We start from the raw sequence: 20,679 nt of genomic DNA on the forward strand, positions 1-20,679 counted from the left end.
GTCATACAGTAAAAATTTAAAAGAACTAAATTGTGTTCCTTAAAAAAAATGGAATTCTGATGACAAAGAGAGGAATGCATAAACTTCTACAAAAGTTAAAAGAGAAAAACCATCCGATTCTCACTTTTTCTGGCCAACTCCACATTTGTTGTAAAACAGTCAGAAGTAGAAAGTGTCACAGATTTTTCCCTTTGAAATAACAAATCTACACACATACACAGATGGGATAAAGCAGCTGATTGAGAATTGCTCTCCCATTTTCCTCTTATGGTCCCTCTCATCTCAGAGCTGGCCCTCACATTCATGGTCTCACAGTTACCATGGTGAGCAGAAATCAGTACTTCACGTAAGAAGAAGAACGAATGATGATTTGCCAGATCTTCTGAAGTAAAAAAAGAACCAAAGAAATACAAATCCCACAATGGAAGGGATAAAAAAAGTTGTACCAACTAGCATCTCAGCTTTGCTCTAAAAACTCATTCTTGAGTGTCTAGTCTATTCTACAATGTATCTGGCAGAGGGGTTACATGTGTCCTGGACCTACTAGGGTAGTGGACGATCACGTGCCTTAGGGAGTTGTACCATGGCTTTACCAGGAGAGTTTTACCATTGTGGCATGATCAAAATAGCCACAACACTTAAAGGGATCCCAGCACTGTGTCTTCAAGCCCAAATCAAGCCATGTGTGTAAAAAATGTCTTTGAGGAATAATTGAGCATTTTACCCAAAGCAAGTTATTATCCTTACTTCACTCATAAGAAAGACTTTCCTAACTGTCACGTTTTATGGCATTTGTGAATATGGATCTTTTCAACTCATAAAAGTTAATAATCCCTCCTTTATGACCAAGGTAATCTCTAACTCCATATAAAGCTCAGAAAAAATAATTCTTGCCTTTAGTTACATTTTTATTCCTTTTTTCTTTTTTACGGGAGGGTGTGTGGTGGTGGCTGCATCAGTTTCGTACTGAAAATAAGGAAGTCACAGAAGTCACTTAGCTTTTGCTGCCCACTAACTACACTGAAAGAAAGTCTACTGCAATACTAATTTCTCACACATTATGAAGAGATGTAGGAGACCTAAGGCTGTTCTTACTCTGTATCTGAGTATAGTGTTTTTTCATACTAAAATGCTAATGTTTTCCTAAGGAAAATAGCTCATGTAGATAAAACCAAGCTCATGTCAAATGGAGCAGCCTAGGCTCTGTCACTTGTCTAACTATGGCAGAACAAAATTAAGTTTTATCTAATTTCTTCAGTATTTAATCACTTCCCAAGTGAGTTTTATAGCCCAGAATATGTTTCTTGCTCCTGTAGCTCTTTTCTAGCAGCAACAGAGTAAGCAAACAAAGTAAGCAAACAGAGCAAGTTTAAAAACATTTTGGGTACACCTACAAAAGCTATTGACAGCTCAGATGAGTTAATCTCTTCAAATGATGTAGAGGGAAATCCATCCCCCTTGAGGGGCAAGTGCTGAGCCTATGCAGAAAGAGGAATAGCTTTGTGCCTTTACAGTGCGCCACATATACACATTTCAGAAGCATCTCACAGCCCAGCTGTAGAAAGAGTGGGTAAAGCAGCTCAGTCTCCCCCTCATCCTACCAACAACCACCACATTTTATTTACTCCTTCTTGCCTTTTGCACTTTGGGACGTGCCGTGATGGTTACCAGGCAACAACAGAAATATCACTGCACGTATTTGTTGCCTTTAAGCCACTAGCGCATTCTAAGACCAAACACTCATGACCTGGAGCCTCAATAGTGCTATTTTCACATGTGTCGATAGTGAGTTTTAAGCACTTGTCTGTCTAGAAGCGGGTGATTCATAAAACAGACTGACGTGCCGAGAACCTCCCAGAACCTGACAGCTCTCAGATAAACTCATTTCAGGCTGTCACATCAACTAGGTCCAACTCAGGGAGCTGACATGCAGGTAAAGAGGGACATCCAGTGGCTGAATAAACTGAGATTTCCAGGACAACATGTTTTTACAGTTAAGAAAGCTGTTTTCAATGTTTTGAAGAAGATACAGATGCCATCTATGATAGCAATAAGATCACTGTCAAAGCTTTAGGATGTTAAAAAGCAACTTCCTCTTTAAAAAAAGTAACAAAGCTAAAAGATACCTCCCCAGTAGAGGCCATTTCACATCGGAGAACTGGGTCAGCATCTCTCAGCCGGGACCAAGAAAACATTGGGGCCTGGTAAAAAAAAAAAGAAGGAGGAGGGAGTAAGCAAATGAAAATGTCATGAATCATTTTAAAAAACTCCCAACTATCCAGCTACAGTTGAAAGTGCCAGAAAGATACAGACATTAATTAATCCCCAAAAAGCCCTGGTTAAGGCTGATAAGCAAAGGAGTACTTGGCAAATGAGCTCCCCCAGCATCTTGATGATGGACTGGAAAAAATAAACATTTTATTGTATTTCACCACTAAATCATCCTTCTGCTTTTTGAAGTCCTGCTCACATTCTGATGGCAGATTTTATATCTGTGGTAGTCCAATATCATTATAATTTTAGGTCACATTTTAGAATAGAAAGGTTGTGAAACATTTCATTTATGAAACAAAGAGAGATAGTATCTGAAGCCAGTCAATTTTTCTGAGAAAACTTCTCCAACAGAAGTATTTCATTCACAGAATTTGAACCATTCCATAAGGACACACACTTTTGGTGTAAATCAGATGAAACTTTACAAAAAAAAATCATATTTTTCCTTTCCCCTCCCCAAAAATACACAACCTCTTTTTTTTTTTTAATTTCACTTTTTAATGAAAACATTAAAATCCATCATCTTTATCTGAGGACTTGAGTCACTGCAGTCTAGGAGTTCTCTCATCTAATTTGACCATTAAAAAAAAAAGGAAGGGGCTAGAAAGAAAATTACAGTTGAAGAGCCAACGACCACATGTGGCAAAAACAAAACAAATTTTCTGCTAAAGAGTAATTTGCTGCTGGGCCTCTCTACATCCTAAACTGCTAATGCTATTTGCATAATTACAGTATCCTTACTGCTTAAAAAGGAGTCTATTTTTAAATCCAAAGACATAATTCTGTCCTTGGAAGTCTCTGAGGGTAAAACTGAAGACGGGACAGCTGCTATTTCATGACACCTAACAATGACCAACTAAAATATTACAGCACAAATTTATTGCAAAAGGTTTGTCAAAACATGCCATATGTCTGTGACTTTCAGAAGAGTTCAGCTTCTATAGGTAAAGAGAAACATTTTACAGTGACCAGCTCTCAGTATCTCAGCCTCAAGCTGAGGTATGGCAAAGTGGATTATATTTAATGAATGTATTGTCTTGAAAGGTAACAAGCAGCAAAGCAAGCCTTCCACCAGCTCCCTAACTTTTGTCTGCCATAAACATGAAAATGCATCAGCAGAAGCAATTAGTATTGCAAATGAATCCTATTTAAAACTTAGTCAGTTATGCTCTATTCAGGATTTAATCTTGGTCGGTCCATGATACCTGCATCACTCTGCAAGCATGGTAAGATAGTATTTCAGTCACTAAAGCTAAACTGGTGGGACTCCAAATCCACAAAGGAGTAGCTATGTTGAGAAAGAAGAAAAGAGTTTCTTATTCTCTTTTCAGAGCATTTAAGAACTGCTGGAGAAACAAAATCTCATTTCCATGGAAATACTCTTCATAGTAAAAACAAAACAGGGCAGAAGATATGACGTGTGAATAACGAGAACCAGGTTTAATTGGAATTTTTTTCAAAGTTCAGCATTTCCAAAGGTATTAGCAGGTTTTTATATTTGACAAACCCACATAGAACACAAGCAGTATAAAAGGCTTTGTAATGAAGTTTTCAAGAATGTATGGGATTTCTGCTCTGTGGCTAGTGTTCCTAGGAGAGACAAAACTCTTGACTGTTTAGTTAACAAGTCTCAGGTCTAAATAATAGAAATTTATAAAAATACTCATAAAAATAAAGAAGTCTCAGAATTTCAGATAAGGTCTACCTGTGACATCAAAACAAAATGTAAAGGTACTTCTATAGACTGACTGGTTTACCAAGAATTTGAGCTGGTGTAGTGGTTTTGCCTGGGACAGGTTTTTTGGTAGCAGGGGGACTACAGGGGTGGCTTCTTTAAACAAAAAGAGTTGCCAGAAGTTTCCCTTGTAGCTGACAAGGTTAGGGCCAGTCAATTTTAAGCTGGACCCTGCACCTGGCCCAGGCCTGGCCAATTAGTGATGGAGGTAACGCCTCTGTGAATAACATATTTGAGAAGGAGAAGAAGTTGTTGCACAGTTGCAAAACTGCAGCAGCAACAGGGAGGGAGAATGTAAAAACATCTCCACAGACATCAAGGTCACTGGAGAAGTAGGGGGAGGCAGGTGCTTAGGCCCTGAAAAGGCTCCCCTGTGATATGTGGTGAGGACCATGGTGAAGCAGGTTGTCCCCCTGCAGTCCATGGAGGACCACTGGGAAGGAGAGACCCACTTGCTGACTGTGGAGGAGTCCACGCCGGAGTGGGTGGATGCCTGAAGGAGGTAAATAGTTCTCTCTGAGCATTAAAGTATTAATTTCCAACTAATGTGCTAGATGCTGCCTCTGTTCTAGGGTATTTTGGTGTTCTTTTGGAAACCATACCTTAATCCCAACATAACTGGATGGAATAATGGGATATTCCAGTGTGGGAAGGGATGACTCATTAACCTCTTTTCCAATCATCACTTTTGTTGCCACATCAATGAAATCCACACCCAGAGTCTTCGACACAAAAGGGAAGGAGCGTGAAGCCCGCAAGTTGCACTCTATCACCTGAGGTGATTTAAAAGGAGAAACATCAGGATTAGACACTATGCAATGAAGAAATAGATTGATTCATAGTTCTGAAAATCAGTCTTTTCTTGGCAGAGATGGTCTTCAGGTTGTCTAATAAGAGACACAGAAATTGTGTTCAATGTTATAAGAATCGATGAGGGACAGGTAGTGCCAGCTTGAGGTACATGGAGCACGATGTTCTGCAACTAAATTTCACCTCTGTTGACTGAAAACTAGGACTGAGAGTAATCCAGAGTTCTCTTTTGGAAACATATTGTACTGTACCCTAAGTTAATGTGCAAAAGGCACAAAAGCTTTTGCACCGGCATTAGGTACAACCTTCAGATCATAGAACCATAGAATCACAGAATGGTAGGGGTTGGAAGGGACCTTTAGAGATCATCTAGTCCAACTCCCCTGCAGAAGCAGGGTCACATGGTACTAACACTTCATGGATGACTGGGCTACCCTTCCTGACTTTCCTCATGCACACATGGAACTCATTCAGTGATTCAAGCAAGAAACAGAGATTCTGCATTCTGCTGAGATGCACACCATGGTGTTCATTAGTAAAAGAGGAATTGCTGTAAGTGTGAATGAAGTGCGAGTGAAGGCTGGCAAGAATAGGTAGGTTAGGACAGAACAGAGAAGGGGACGTTATCCAGAGAAAAGGCAAACACAGCTAAGGTAAAGCGAGGAAGGAAAATATCCATTCTGTCACTCTCTGGAATTTCTGAATAGCTATGTGTGAAAAAGTAGAAAGGTGAGGAATGCTACATTTTTCTCAACTAATAGCCCAAACACACCTTTCATCAGTAATGCATCTCTTCTATACCACATCAGGTTTTCTTTCTGTTCACTGCTTCCTCGGTCATACTCTGCGCACATTCCTCTGACCTTCTTCCATTAGCAACAGAAAGCCAACTGCTACCCATAAAGGGTCAGACAGATGCTGTACTTCTGTTACTGAGAGTTACTAGGACCATGCTATTTAGATAGTCATCTTAACAGCTTATATTAAAGGCTTAAACACTTAAATTGTCTTGCTTTCTTTCCAAAGCCCTGAAAGGTTTACTTTAATGATCAAAATTGCTAAATATGAGAGAGGAGATCTAAAAGCAATGATATTCAGTTCACAGGACGAGGCACAGGTCTCAGTGCTGTTCATCATATTCAAAACTGGTAATTTTGGGAAGGACAGCAGCACAGTGACACAAAGGGACATGGTTTAGTGGTGGGCTTGGAAGTTTTAGCTTAGCAGTTGGACTTGATGATCTTAAAGATCTTTTACAACCGAAATAATTCTATTATTCTATCTAGGATTAAAGTTAGTGCCAAGAGACAATGCATCCAGACTCACTTCACCCTCAGTGTAAAGGCAGGAGAGGATACTCTCCCACACAGAGTAGGAGAACTTCATGACTAAGGGATGGCATAGGTGAGCCACATATGGTCAAGCAAGGCAGTTTAGAAAACCACAGAGTTTCCACGGCACTATCCAAAGCAGAGTATGACTTCCTCTAACAGTCACAAGTGCTCTTACCAGCACATCGTTGCCTCGCACCAAGAACTGAATGTTGAATGGACCAGAGATGGTAAAGGCACTTGCAATCTTTCTGGTAGCAGCTTTTACCTATAAAAATAAACAAGTATAGTAAAAATGTGCATATATATGAAAAATAAATCAACTCCACAAAACAGACAACATCTATAGCAATAAATTACTTTGCATATGAATTCCCTTAAGTGTTGTATCTCTCTACCCTTACATATTTTTTCTCTATACCTTCATTTTGGCAATACCATTATTTTTCCGTAGTAAACATGTTTAATTCACCTGCCAACGTAGAGTCTGAAGTGCCATTTGAGGATAGAAATACAAACCAGCCTCATGGGTGTGTGTGTGTGAGAAGGCAGGGCAAAGCACTGTAGCACCTCCTATACTGCACATAGGAGCCTTCTAACTTTTCTTGATGAAATAAAGAATCATGACAATTTAGTATTTGAGATTAACTACTTGGTTTTAAAAGTGTCCACAAAGTCTTTATCAAGATGTCTGTCCCATCAGAGCTCAGTGAGACATGTCTTAGCAGATACACTCTGGAATACTGAGCGGAGATCTTATTAACATTTACAAATATCTACATGGTGGGTGTCAGGAGGTTGGGACATCCCTTTTTTCTGTGGTATCTCGCAATAGGACAAGGGGTAATGGGATGAAGCTGGAACACAAAAAGTTCCATTTAAACATAAGAAAAAACTATTTCACTATGAGGGTGAGGGAGCCCTGGCACAGGCTGCCCAGGGGGGTTGTGGAGTCTCCTTCCTTGGAGGTCTTCAAGAGCCACCTGGACATGTTCCTATGCGACCTGATCTAGGTGAACTGGGAGAACACACAATGGCCTTATTTTCTACATTTGTTAAGAAATCATCTGCTCTTACAGTACAAGCCTTGGAAGGAGATTATTGTTTTCAGAAACGAGGCCTTGGACATTCTTGTAAACAGAGCTGGAGCACAGGCCATTGTGTTACAGCTCTTGCTAGCTTCTAAGCAATGACAGTACAGGGGATGGCACATTTTATTTAGAAAATGAATTTTGACAACAAACTCTGTATTGCTAGGTTTATTTTTGAAACGGAAGAAGTCAAGATTAGGGGAGGTTCGCTCATCCTGATATCCTTTCTGGAAAAGTAGGCAGCTAGAATGCCATATACCTGATCTAATCCTGTAAGGACTATGTGAGAAAATGAAGTGAACTGTGGCATATATATGAATTAGACAATCCTCTACTGCTATGGAAGCTGTTTCTAAACCAATAAAACAAAGAAAAAAATCAAATGTGGCCCAAAGTGTGTACATCTACTGCTTAAATTAATGGGATACAGTTCAGATGATCTACAGCATGGGGGTACACAGACTTCCTACACTTGTACATATGACATTGGCCTTCAAAAAATCATTACTTTTTTCCCTCATTTCAGTACTAGTGCAACACCTACCTTCTCCAAGGCTCCCTGGCTAATAGTCTGCGTGGGTAATATGAGGGTGGCATCTCCAGAGTGAACACCAGCATCCTCCACATGCTCTGAAATAGCATGTGAAATAACCTGCACAGAAAGCAGTTAGTCACCTCACACACTTTCCTGAACTGTTCTCCCATCTCCAGCCCAGCATGGTCTCCTGCACTAAGATGTGGACAAAAGAGGATATAGACAGGGGGGAAAAGGGAAATTTCCCAAGATTTTGGGGAGAAGAGGCCTGAAGTAGACACAAGATGTATGAATAAGGGGATCCTGTTAGTGTCTTTCATATCACAGCTAAGTTATAACGGCAAACATTATAAACTCTACCACTGTCCGGGAATCCCAAGGCTTCTTCCCTCTCTCCAACACATTAATTTAGAGAGCTGGTTTAAAGCCTAATGAGCATTTATCTTCTAAGCTCTGCTTGCCAGGAACACAAAAAAACTTGTCATCCCCCAAAACAAACAAGCATGGACTAACAGCATTTGTATACTATGGGTTTTTTTCCTCACTCTTCTGTGGTGTTTTTATCGTGGAGAAATGCAAGCACAAGAAATACCGGCCTAAGGATTTAAATGGAATGAATTATATCAAGGTGCACTATCTCAATACTGAAAAAGCGATCCTGTCAGCTGGCTGAACATGAAGACTGAAAATAGAACATTTCTGTAAAATGAGAAGTTTGAGTTTCGGTGGGTTTTTTGTGAGAATCATCTTTGATTAGTAACAAAATACAAGGTGAAGTTGTAATAATAGACCAACTGTGGGAATATCGTAACACATGCTGATATCATTCTGAAAGTCATTTCTGAAGCCAGTGATTTGCAAATCCAGTGAAAATTACAGACTAAAGGATTCATTCACATGGTTAGGCAACACTTGAAAATAACTTTTTTAGATGTATACAATAAGGTGGGTTGAGATTTTCAAGCATTATGTTCTTGAATCTAAGATGAATTTGTTTTCCTACATTTCTCTGCTTTTCTCAGCACGAATCTATGACTGTATAGTAAATCATTCAAACCACACATTTTTGCAAATCTCCAATCCTGAAAAACAGTTTAATATGAAAGAAAAGTTCTTACTCTTCCTGCCTTGGCTACAGCATCCATTTCCACCTCACGGGCATCTTCAATAAATTTTGTGAGTACCACAGGGTGATCCTGTCATCCAGACAAGATAAAAGAAGAACGTTTTATTTCAGAGTATTTGGGGACTATCCAAGCACTCTATCATTCATCACTGGAAAACCTTTGGAAGCAGAATCCCACAAGACCAATCTATTAATATCCTTATTTCCACAGGTGAGTGGACTTTGCAAAGAAATAATAGGGGGCAACTTGGCATGATTTCCCTAAAGCCACTGATACATTAGCTTGAGTCTTCCATAATGCACCATGACATGGAAATTTGGGGCAAAACCATAAAGATCCCTTAAGTGCGATCATGGCAAAAAGAAGATAGTGGGACATGTTCATGGACCCAGTGACCTCTGATCCTCTCTCCCAAAGGCAGTCCTTACCTTCAAGATCTTCAGTTCTTCCTCACTCTGAGTCTCCCAGCCACCTCGCTGGACATAAGGCTTCACAAACCACTAGATTCTTGGCATACTTAATGACTTTGTATAGTGGCTGTTGGCTATTTTAAAGAGTCGTATATTCTAGGCAATTGATCCATTCCTTTCTCTTTTCTCTGTCTGGTTTCCTAGGCCTCCCATAGAGAAGTTGTAAGTAATTACAGCTGTCCAGGAGCAACCTGTCCTTGACTCTCAATACATTCCCTGGTACACATTGTTTTCCTTCCTCTTCTTCCTGCCTGCCTCTGGGACACTAGTAGCACACACTTCCCATGCTCCTCTAATGCTTTCTCCTTCCAGCCACCTGCTTCAAAAGATGGTTAAAAATCTAATCCACATTCTTCCTGGCCAGCTTTATGTCTCAACATTTTACCTGTCTCATCCACTATTAACTACCTGTTATTTATTAGAGAATAAAATGGAATAAATGACAGTCTGTGAATGCTCAAAAGGCTCCTTTTGAAAAAATATAAAGCAACTCCAAAAGTTCCAATACACAACTTCTTACGTTTATCAGTGCAAGGGTAAATTCACAGGCAAGGACAATGCTGCAGCCTACGCTGTTTCATAAATTCAGCACCTTGTGTCCTGTAACTTTCACTCTTGCTGCCGTTTTTCACCAAAAGATTTTTATGTGTGCATACAACCTTGTTTACTCCAATCTATCTCAACTTGCACAAGAAGTTTTCAACATTATTGACAACATAAATACCATAATGGCACAATACCATAACAGGAAAGTAGCTAAAACAATAGATCAACACTGGTCAGGCACTTTATCTGGAGATGCTGTGTCGAATGGAACAGAACTAGGTAAGGCTTTGTAAACAGAAAAATGAAACCTGTGTCTCACAAGGATGTCCATGTTTGGTTGTATGCTAACAACTAGTATTGCTAGCTTCTGTGGAACCATTCACAGGCCACAAAGCCTTGATGAGACTCAAAAAAAATCCTCCCTAATTTAGAAGTATAATACAGTAGTTTTGTTCTGGTTTGCTTTTTGCTAACTTAGCTTCCACTGTAGCTTTTGTCAGTATAAAATACTGGGTGAAGAAAGAAGTTTTCCCTTAGCAGTCTGACTATACTAGCAAAAATTTAGCATGTAACTCTAGTTTAAGTCTCTTCAGGATCATGGCCAAAGTACCCAAAAGCTCACAGTATGCAACTGCCTATGTCTGCAGCGTCAGTGCCTTGTTTGTGTAGCACAACTGGGCATCATAAGAATCCCCTGGGAACATCCACTCCTCCCCCAAGGAATACACCACGTACTGCCAAGGATCTACATCTTCAGCTCTCAACAGGGCCTCCTGTACCAGGAACGAGACTTCTCAGCAGTGAAGAATAACATTTCCCAATTCAAGTCAATCAAACTGTGACTAATCAAGCTAAACAAGGGTCACTTTCCTGGGCCTCAGCCTCCTATAAGGTACCCATTGCCATCATCAAGCCATCCAGCAGCATCAGAAAGTGATCTGTACCACCCATGGTGTGGCCTGAGGCTGCTGCCTGGTCTGCTTCTGTGAGTGTGAGGGGAAACACAAAGCAGAGTACTTAGGATGAAGTACAGGGAGAAGCTATGTGCTTTAGGAGCCTGAGCACTGCTGAGAATCTGGTTTCTACCAGAAGCTGACCCTGTAGTCTTTTGAGAATTAGTTCTACAATTCCTTCTGATGGAAGTAACAGTGGTACTCTCCCATTCTCAAAAGTCCCTTCGAAGGTGACAATAAGTGGTGTGCTTGCCTCCACACCAAGCTATCCTTTCAGGATGTGATTACTTTGCAACATATCTCTCTTTCATTCCATCTTTTAAATGTCTATCATTTACCTCGTACACTTAAAAAACACAGGATTTGGTCTTGTTCAAGCTTTAACCACCCGAGAAATCCCCTAAATAAGCAGTAATACATTTGGTTTCTATAGCCAGTTGTGTTTCTAGAGCATTCTTCTTTGACTTATTAAAAATAACTCCAGGATTCCTGTGACGGTAGTGTTTATGGTGCTAAAGTACTGTTATGAACAGTGGCCATTCAAAACCAAAAAAGGGGCAAAAATCCTCAGAGGAAAAGACCAAAAAGCAAGGCCAAACGCAAGAGACTGCTGAAAGGTCAGACTTTGAATTCTGTATGTTCTTAATCCAACATCTATCATTTAACTTTCTCTTCCTCCCATATTCTTATCTCTCCAAACATCTCTTGCTCAATAAAGCTGATAAAGGTATAAAAGAAAGACAGGCTTCAAGTAGTTCAATATTGGTTTGAAGCATTCATGTCTTATGAAATTGCTCAGATTTTTCTTTTCTAAATTTCAACATAGTAGATCAAATTTTTTTAATCAGCACAACGCATGATAGCGGCAAGGCTTGGGGTTTTTTTGTGTCTGAGCAGCCAATTGAGGTAATCCAGGGGTTCCTGGAGCATAGGGAGTGGAGGAAAATCGAGGAGAGCCACCAGGACCAGGCAGCTCTAGTGAAGGGGATGGTCTTGCCGGGAGGCAACCGTCGGGGATTTAATCATCCCCCAGGGAGTGTGAGCGACAAGGAGCAAGGCGACCAGGATGGAAAAACAGGGCCTGTTGTGGCAGCCTGGTGTGGCGCAGCAGTTTGAGCAGCAGTTGGCACAGGCAGGACGAGCAGGGAACGATCCCACAGCTAACACAGAGAGACGGAAATCAGAGAAGTGTTCCTGTCTCAAACTAACAAGATGGTGGGCACTCACCTGAGGGCTAAAGCCAAGGCTCAGGTGGACAACACCCTGATCAAAGTCGATGCATCCACCCAGACAGAGCTGGTTAGTAGAGACGCTTCAGTCCAGGTGGAGTGCAGGGAGTGTTTAGGACGCTTAGGTACCTATGCTTCTGAGGTAAGTATATGTCATAGGTGCCCTCAAGTTCAAGAACTGTGGTCAGGTGAAAGAGCTGCAGGAAACCATTAGTAAACTCTATAGTATTAGAGGTGCAGAGGTGGAGATAGACAGAGGCTTCCACAATCAGGTACAAGCCTCCACTGAATCCAGTGTGCCTTGGACCCTGGTAACAAAAAAAATCAGGGCTCATCTTCAAAACCCTCCTTCCAGAGTGCCCACTACAAATAAGCATCAGGCATTGGAGACTCCAATGAAAAAAGCTCCAGAAGCGGAAATCCCAGCAAACAATTCACCATCAGCTGCTCCACCTGCAACAGGTAATGAGCACCATAGAAGAAGCATCAGGTGCTTGTGGTGGGTGACTCATTGCTAAGAGGCACTGAGTGCATCAGATAAGGAGTCGTGAGAGGTGCTGCCTGCTGGGAGCCAAGGTCAGCAATGTGGCTGAGTGCGCCATGGCTCATCAAGGATGCGGGCTACTACCCACTACTCCTGTTCCATGTGGGGATGAATGATGTAATGAGACACAATATCTCCAGAATCAAAAAGGATTTTAAAACTTTGGGGGAGCAAGTGAAAGGTACAGCGGCACAGGTTATTTCCTCTTTCATCCTGTTCACCAGAGGTAAAGGGGAAATCAGCAATGAAAAAAATCAGTCAACTAAACTCCAGAAGGTTTCGGATTTTATGACAACGGATCCTTCTTTGGGGGCTATAACTTGATAGGACAGGACGGGATTCATCTCCACAAGGGCATTGGAATATTTGGGAATAGGTTAGCCAACTTGATCAAGAGGGCTTTAAACTAAAGGACTTAGGGGATGGGGGTAGAAGTAACATAGAACAACCTGTCCTCTTTAGCAGGGAAACAGGGCAGGACAGGGAACGCAATGATAAGTGCCCCTAATCCACACATCATGTTCAGATGTAGTAGGCTGACCACCCTGAGGGAGAGAGGAACTGGGGAGGATCCTCCTGCATCTGTCCAGGGAAACCTGTATGAGTAAGCCCTTGCGCTGCCTCTACACCAATGCACGCAGCCTGGGGAATAAGCAGGAGGAACTGGAGATGTGGGTGCAGATGAGGGGCTATGACCTCATTGCGGTCACAGAGACGTGGTGGGACAGCTGCCATGGCTGGAGCACAGACATGGAGGGCTGTGTGTTGTTCAGGAAAGACAGACTGACAAGGCGTGGAGGTGGAGTGGCTCTCTATATGAGGGAGCAATTAATGTGTACTGAACTGTGCCTGGGTGGGGATGAGGAGCGGGTTAAGTGCTTATGGGTAAAAATTAATGGCCAGGGCAAGGCAGGTGATATTGTTGTAGGAGTTTGCTACAGGCCACCTGATCAGGAGGAGGAAGTGGATGAGGCCTTCTATGAACAGCTGAGAGCTGCCTCATGATCACAATCCATGGTCCTCATGGGGGACTTCAAACTCCCTGATATTTGTTGGCAAAGCCACTCAGCCAAGCACACGCAGCACAGGAGGTTCCTGCAGATTGTTGACGACAACATCCTGTCACAGATGGCTGAGGAACCAATGAGGAGGGGTGTGCTGCTGGACCTGACAAATAAGGAGGGTCTGGTTGGGGATGTGAAGGTTGGAGGGAACCGCAGCTGCACTGACCATGAGATGGTAGAATTCAAGATCCTGTGTGGAAGAGGCAGAACACAAAGCAGGACCGTGACCCTGGATTTCTGGTGAGCTGACTTTGGCCTCTTCAAAGACCTGCTTGAACAGATCTCATGGGATAAGATCCTAGAAGGTAGAAGTGCCCAAGAGAGCTAGTTGATCTTCAAGCACCACTTTCTCCAAGCCCAGGATCAGGGTGTCCCCACATGTAGAAAGGTGGGAAAAGGAGGTAAGAGGCCTCCATGAATGAGCAAGGATCTGCTGGGACAACTCAGGCAGAAAGCAGCCATCTATGAGAGGTGGAAATAGGGGCTGGCTTCTTGATAAGACTGTAGGAACATTGCCAGAGCATGCAGAAGTGCAACTAGGAGCCCTTCTAGAATTAAATTTGGCCAGCAAAGTTAAGGACAGTAATAAGGCGTTTTCAGGTACATCAGCAGTAAAAGGAAGATTAGGGGGATGTGGGGCCGCTGCTAAACACAGAGGGTGCCCTGGTCACCGAGGATGCAGAGAAGGCTGAACTACTGAATATCTTCTTTGCTTCAGTCTTTACAACCAAAGCTGGCCCTCGGGAAGCCCAGTCCAGCAAGGATAGCAGGATGGTCTGGTCAACAGAGGACTTGCCCTTGATGGATGAAGAGGTTAAAGACTTGTTGGCCAAGCTTAAGGCTCATAAGTCAACGGGTCCTGATGGGATGCATCCTAGAGTGCTGAGGGAGCTGGCTGATGTGATTGCTAAGCCTCTCTCCATCATTTCTGAACAATCATGGAGGACAGGCAAGGTGCCTGAGGACTGGAGAAATGTTACTCCAGTCTTCCAAATAGGCAAGAAGGATAACCTGGGAAACTACAGGCCAGTCAGCCTCATCATCATCCTTGCAAAAGTGATGGAACAACTCATCCTGAATGTCATCACTGAAAATATGAAGGAAAAGATGGTTATAAGGGAGAGTCAATATGGATTCACCAAGGGGACATCTATTTGACCAATCTGATAGCCTTCTATGAGTGCCAGATGAGGGGAGAGCAGGGGATGTGATCTACCTTGACTTCAGAAAGGCTTTTGACACTGTCTCCCTGGATGAGTAGACAGTAAAGGTGGATTGAGAACTGGCAGAATGGCAGAACCCAGAGGGTGGTGATCAATGGCACAGAATCGAGTTGTAGGCCTGTGGCCAGTGGAGTTCCACAGGGATCGGTTCTGGGGCCAGTCTTGTTCAACATCCTCATCAACGACCTGGATGACGGGACAGAGTGTACCCTCAGCAAGTTGGCTGATGACACCAAACTGGGAGACCTGGCTGATTCCCAAGAAGGCTGTGCTGCCGTTCAGTGGGATCTCGACCGGCTTGAGAGTTGGGCAGAGAGGAACCTCATGAGGTTCAACAAGGACAAGTGCAGAGTCCTGCACCTGGGGAGGAACAGCCCCATGCACCAGTACAGGCTGGGGATTGACCTGCTGGAGGGCAGCTCTGCAGAGAGAGACCTGGGAGTGCTGATAACAAACTGTGAGCCAGCAATGTGCCCTCATGGCCAAGAAGGCCGATGGCATCCTGGGATGCATCAAGAAGAGTGTGGCCAGCAGGTCAAGGGAGGTTCTGCTCCCCCTCTCCTCTGCCCTGGTGAGGCCTCATCTGGAGTGCTGTGTCCAGTTCTGGGCTCCTCAGCTCAAGAGGGACAGGGAAATTGGGAAGAGAGTCCAGTGCAGGGCCACCAAGATGATCAGGGGACTGACGCATCTTCCTTATGAGGAAAGGCTGAGGAAATTGGGGCTGTTTAATCTAGAGAAGGGGAGACTGGGGTGGAGGGGGGAGGTTGGGGCATCCCTTTTTTCTATAGTATCTAGCAACAAGACAAGGGGTAATGGGATGAAGCTGGAACACAAAAAGTTCCACTTAAACATAAGGAAAAAACTCTTTTACTGTGAAAGTGACAGAGCAGTGGCACAGGCTGCCCAGAGGGGTTGTGGAGTCTCCTTCCTTGGAGGTCTTCAAGACCTGCCTGGACATGTTCCTATGCGACCTGATCTAGATAGATCTGCTTCTGCACAGGGATTGCACTAGATGATCTCTAAAGGTCCCTTCCAACCCTACCATTCTATGATTCTATAAAATTCTTCCCTTTGCTAGAAAAAAAGACACCTAGCTTTTGAAAAATACTTGAAATAGGAACCAGAACTTTCCTCTTCTGCATTACATATTCTGCGTATCAACAAACCGAATGGATTAACAGTAGGCAGCAGTTCTGCTTTTGTCTCAGGAAAATAGAATCCAGTACATGATTTGGAGTGTTAAATGTCATAGCAAAATCTTGCTAATGTTCCTCCATTTACAAGAGTTAAATAAAGAGGTCATTGGTGAGAGAGAACATACCAGGATGGAACTTTAAGTTGTTCAAAGAAGTCAGGGAAAACAGTTCAGAAATGGAGTGAAAGATGCTCTTGGATCTATGCAGACTGTCATAGAACTGGCATAGATCAACTAGTAAGCTCAGATAGGGTAGGAGGGTCCCAGCCTACTAGCGTGCATCTACTTATGGAACTGCTCAGAAGTGGGTGCCTGGGTACAACAGTTAACTGCTGACCCCATTCTGTGCAGGCAGTGGTACCATTAAGGATCCTTGCAGAGGCCTACACCATCTGCCTGTTAGGAAATTAACTGAGGAGTCAAACTGACTTCATTGGCTCATCCCCTAACAAAGAAGGGAAAAAATGAGGACACAGTAAAGAAACAAACAGATGGAAAACACTGTAGAGGTGAAACAAATATAGCAAACACAAGAAGAATCAGCAGTATCAGCACAAAGACTGGTACCTGAGAAACTCTGGTGGCTTCTGCTAAGAACTTCTTCATTTCCTCTTCAGTGAATACTACATTCATTGCAGACCCACTGTGACAATGGCAAAGGAAAGAAAACAAGTCAGCTTTTCTAAGGACTTCAGGGGCGATATCAATGTTAGACACGACAGCACAGAGCTGCCAACTACATTAGTATGACATACTAGTCAAGCAACCTCCTGACTCAAGCCACTTGCTCCAATCTTTACTGAAAGAAATGCAGAGTTGGTACCTAATGAGCCTCCATTAGACTTTCTGTAAAAGACAAGTGACCTCCAGAACCATAACAAAGAACTGTGGTTGCGTAGCCTTAGCACTGCTGCCAAATCCCCTTTCTGACCCAAGCTCTAAAGCTCCCCTTAAGCTGGAGAAGATGGGTTGTCACTAAGGATCCAGACTTTTACCATACCAGCAGATTAGTCCTTCACTCAGGACAAAACTGGGCTCACTTTAGCTCAGTTACTCTTGAGTAGCAGATGAAACGAGGAATGCACAGGCCATTGGTGATGATTGCAATAGTGTAAATGCAGATGAAAATGGGTTGTTAACTGGCCAGTTCACTGTGCCAATCCCCTAACATCTTAGTCCTTAAGGGAGAGGCACAGCAGATATGGCCACTGTATCTGAAAGCTACTTTGAAACATGGCTGCCAGTCATATCTGAAAGGGGGACCTGAGGGAAAACATGTTGAGAGTCTGTGACTCTCAGGTCCCTTTTAAAGTCTAGAATCTTTAAAAAAGGATGCTACATTTGTCATTTCTATCACTGATGCTCAGCTTCCCCTCTGCTTTGGTGGGTAAGCACATAGAGGCTGTGGGGAGAAGTGGGGGAAGGATCTATTCCATGAAATCAGTCACTTTAGTCTAAGATAAATAGAAACAAGTATCTCAGTGATTATATTTACCAGACTACCTCTTCAGCTGATGTAAATCCATAGAGTTGAATTAAATCCATGGACCTATGTCAGTAGGACCACTGAGAATGTGAGTTGGCACCACAGTATGTGGTAACGTGTTTAGTTTTCCAAGGCAACTGGCAAAATATTAATAATGTCATATCTGTTCAAAGGATGGAAAAGTCTAGCTGCAAACCTGCTACTGCTCTGCAAATAGAGGCTGGACTCTGTGCTGTGTTAGGGCTTTTCGCTTTCTATTTCCTCAAGTTTGACATTCTGCAGTTTCATCTTTCTCCCTAAAGGCTCCCTAACCTGCCCAAATACCCTTTAGCAAATATCTACATGCTCTATGCTGAATTTAATAGGGCTGGAAACAACAGGCTGGAAATGATCCCTAAAACTCTGGAGAATGACATCAGGAGCAGTTTCTAATTTATCCTCCTGATCCGAGTGCTGGGTTTTAATTTTGCTTTGCAACTCCACTGCAAGCTTCAGAAACTGCATAGAAAAGTCATATTCAGCAGTCTCTTCTAAAGGATATTTCCTTGATGGTTGAATATACAAGAAATCCTTCTCCTTTTCTTCTTTTAAATAAAAACTTTATTTTTTTCTCCCCTGAAAAGGAACACTATGCCTCATCATTTTGATAAGTGTCTCTTTTTTGTATGAAAAGGATCTTTTCTCAAATTTATCTTCATTTGTAAATTTTGCCCAACAAACCGCCTCTCTGTGTCTGGTCATCCAGTGACACAAAGAAATTCCTCTCGGAAAAGAGTGATTATTCAGAACATGTGAGATTGCTGTGTGCATCTTCCAAAAGTCTAGCTGTGGAAATATGTGGCTCTGTACAATGTCTATTTAAAGAGAAGCAGCTGCCACAGTGTAGAACTTAAAATATGCCTGTAAGCAGAGGCTCTTAGCAAATAAGAAGTTGAATTCAAAAGATGCACTGTCATTTTCTGAAAGCAGATGACAATCCAAATAAATGGCCTCAGCATGTTCCCTTCTGTTTTTCCTAGTGACAAACAATCTTCTGGCTTAATTTTACAGGTAGTGGTCTCAGAAACTTTAAGAAATATCACAGATAGTTCATGTTTTTGGCCTTGAGATATAAAAATGCAGCTAAACAGACATGATGATGTTCTAACTTTGATCTCTGCTTTGTAGACGTAAGGGATCCGTTGGCTTCCTTCACCGGTTTAGGCAGTTATCCCACCTGTTAAATCAGCAGCTTTATGCTGCATGCACCTAGCATGATGTTTTCCACATGCCCCCTGAAATTACTCTCTTTTGTCTCAAGGAGGTTTCTGCAGTTCTTATCCCCAACTTGACAAGCTGCAAGGGTCAAGCCTTACCTCAGAACATAGGAAGGCCTCAGCAAACATGGGTAACTCACAGAGTCTGCAAATTCAACTGCATCTCGCTAAGGAAAGGGATGAAAAACATGCTGTGAGCATAAAAACTTTTGAAAGTCATAGTAACAAAATCTAACTGCATCTGCACTTCACTACTCATTAAGACTGCGGGGTGGCAGAGTGGGGAATGTAGGAGACCTCCTAGAATAGTTTTCAAGGCCAGTAGGATAAAATAGAGCAGCCAGACAGCCTGAACTTTTGCTGGGTATATACCCCATGTCGTGTAAATTTGATTTTAAGACACTTGTCTTGAAGCTTCCACCCCACTCCCAGTGATGCTATAGTGTCACTTTGCTGGAATCAAAAATGTTCAATGTTCTTCAACATTGGTAGTAAAAAAAATGTCAAATACCTTCAGAATCTTGAAAGGTATCACTCAGTCCCCACTGAGCCACAACACCCAGCAGCTTCATCGTATCCCACATGAACATCCCAACTTACCAATGTGCTGACTGCTTTCCAGGGAGCCTGGGCTACATTCAGCTCATCCAGAACAGCTGAAAACATGGAGCGATCTTCTGCCTGGTCAATCTGCAAAGGATTTGTGCCAAGGATCTTCACTCCACTCTGGTGCAGTGGCACTGCTAAGTTATTGGGAATCTGCCCGCCTACAGAAATAATGCAACCACTGCATGCCTGTCAGCAGAGAGAAAAGAATATGGTCACATCCAAGGTAGCTTAACATACGAGGAATCCAATATTTAGATTACATGACTTTTCAGGTTGCTATGAGCAAAGGCAGATCATAATTTTGCTGATCCAGAGGTACTCAGGCTGCAAAGTGTGTTTCAGAGTATGTAGCCTCTCTGAAACAGCAATATCCTCCTTGATGTCACTCAACAGACAGCAGTAACTTGAGGTCAGATTCCCCACAAAACCAAGGAAATCTGCAGTGTTCATGTGCCTTTTGACTTCTGCTGGAACCACTGACTGTTACCTCGTTTTCCTGTCATGTTTAGGTTCCTCTGCTTTCCCGGTCAGGATGTGTGCTGAGCTGACAGACACTCCCTTGCTTTGCAGAGGAATGGTGTTATGCTATGGAAACCTCATGCCTTACAATGAAACTCAAAATGCCACTGGGGTCAGGTCTCCTTCACATGTTCTCCTACATGTGGATATACACACCATCACTTCAACCGAGCCCACTGCCACCCTCAGCTGCAGCCTTTGGGCATCGTAGCATGAACACACAAAATAGTTTAGGTCCCCTTTCTTTCTCTGTCCAACTCTTCCAAGAAAACAGCTTTTCCCATGCTTACAGACAGAGAATTCCAGAGTAGCAAACATTCAAAAACTGTTTAATGCTACCAAGTTGTGAGGCAGTAACACCCAGCAAAGACAACATGAAACATAATGTATGTGTACATGGTGTTATTTGCTGAGCAAATATCCTTTCCTAGCCCAGATGTCAGCCTTCAAGGAGCACTCACTGTTAACCCTTTGCCAGCCTGTACAAAGCAAAGCAGAATTCTGAGTTCAACAGAGTCCAGTCCATCAGACAGCCTGTGGTGATGAATCGCTCCAGCTACACTTAGTCCTTTATTTTGTTTAATCCTCATCATTCCTGGCTAGCTTTTCATTTCTGGTGGCACATTTGATAGAAACAAGCATTTCAGACAAACTGTCACATGTGCTGTTTTCTAGGCAGGTG

The 20,679-nt window shown here is 42.6% G+C and overlaps 1 protein-coding gene across 1 annotated transcript in view; it reads right to left on the bottom strand.

Moving 5' to 3' along the window:
* The window catches only part of CPS1 (carbamoyl-phosphate synthase 1), a 98,054-nt gene that overhangs the window by 9,133 nt on the left and 68,242 nt on the right, over nt 1-20,679 (bottom strand). Inside the window, exons 26-33 of the mRNA XM_062002505.1 lie at nt 19,470-19,664; nt 18,969-19,036; nt 16,695-16,770; nt 8,895-8,972; nt 7,786-7,893; nt 6,329-6,418; nt 4,612-4,782; nt 2,127-2,201 (exon numbers count right to left, since the gene is read on the bottom strand). Of these exons, the coding sequence (XP_061858489.1) occupies nt 2,127-2,201; nt 4,612-4,782; nt 6,329-6,418; nt 7,786-7,893; nt 8,895-8,972; nt 16,695-16,770; nt 18,969-19,036; nt 19,470-19,664 (861 nt within the window). The remainder of the gene's footprint in view (nt 1-2,126; nt 2,202-4,611; nt 4,783-6,328; nt 6,419-7,785; nt 7,894-8,894; nt 8,973-16,694; nt 16,771-18,968; nt 19,037-19,469; nt 19,665-20,679) is intronic.

The sequence above is a fragment of the Colius striatus genome, chromosome 9 (genome assembly GCF_028858725.1).
Source record: "Colius striatus isolate bColStr4 chromosome 9, bColStr4.1.hap1, whole genome shotgun sequence".
NCBI classification, from domain to species: domain Eukaryota; kingdom Metazoa; phylum Chordata; class Aves; order Coliiformes; family Coliidae; genus Colius; species Colius striatus.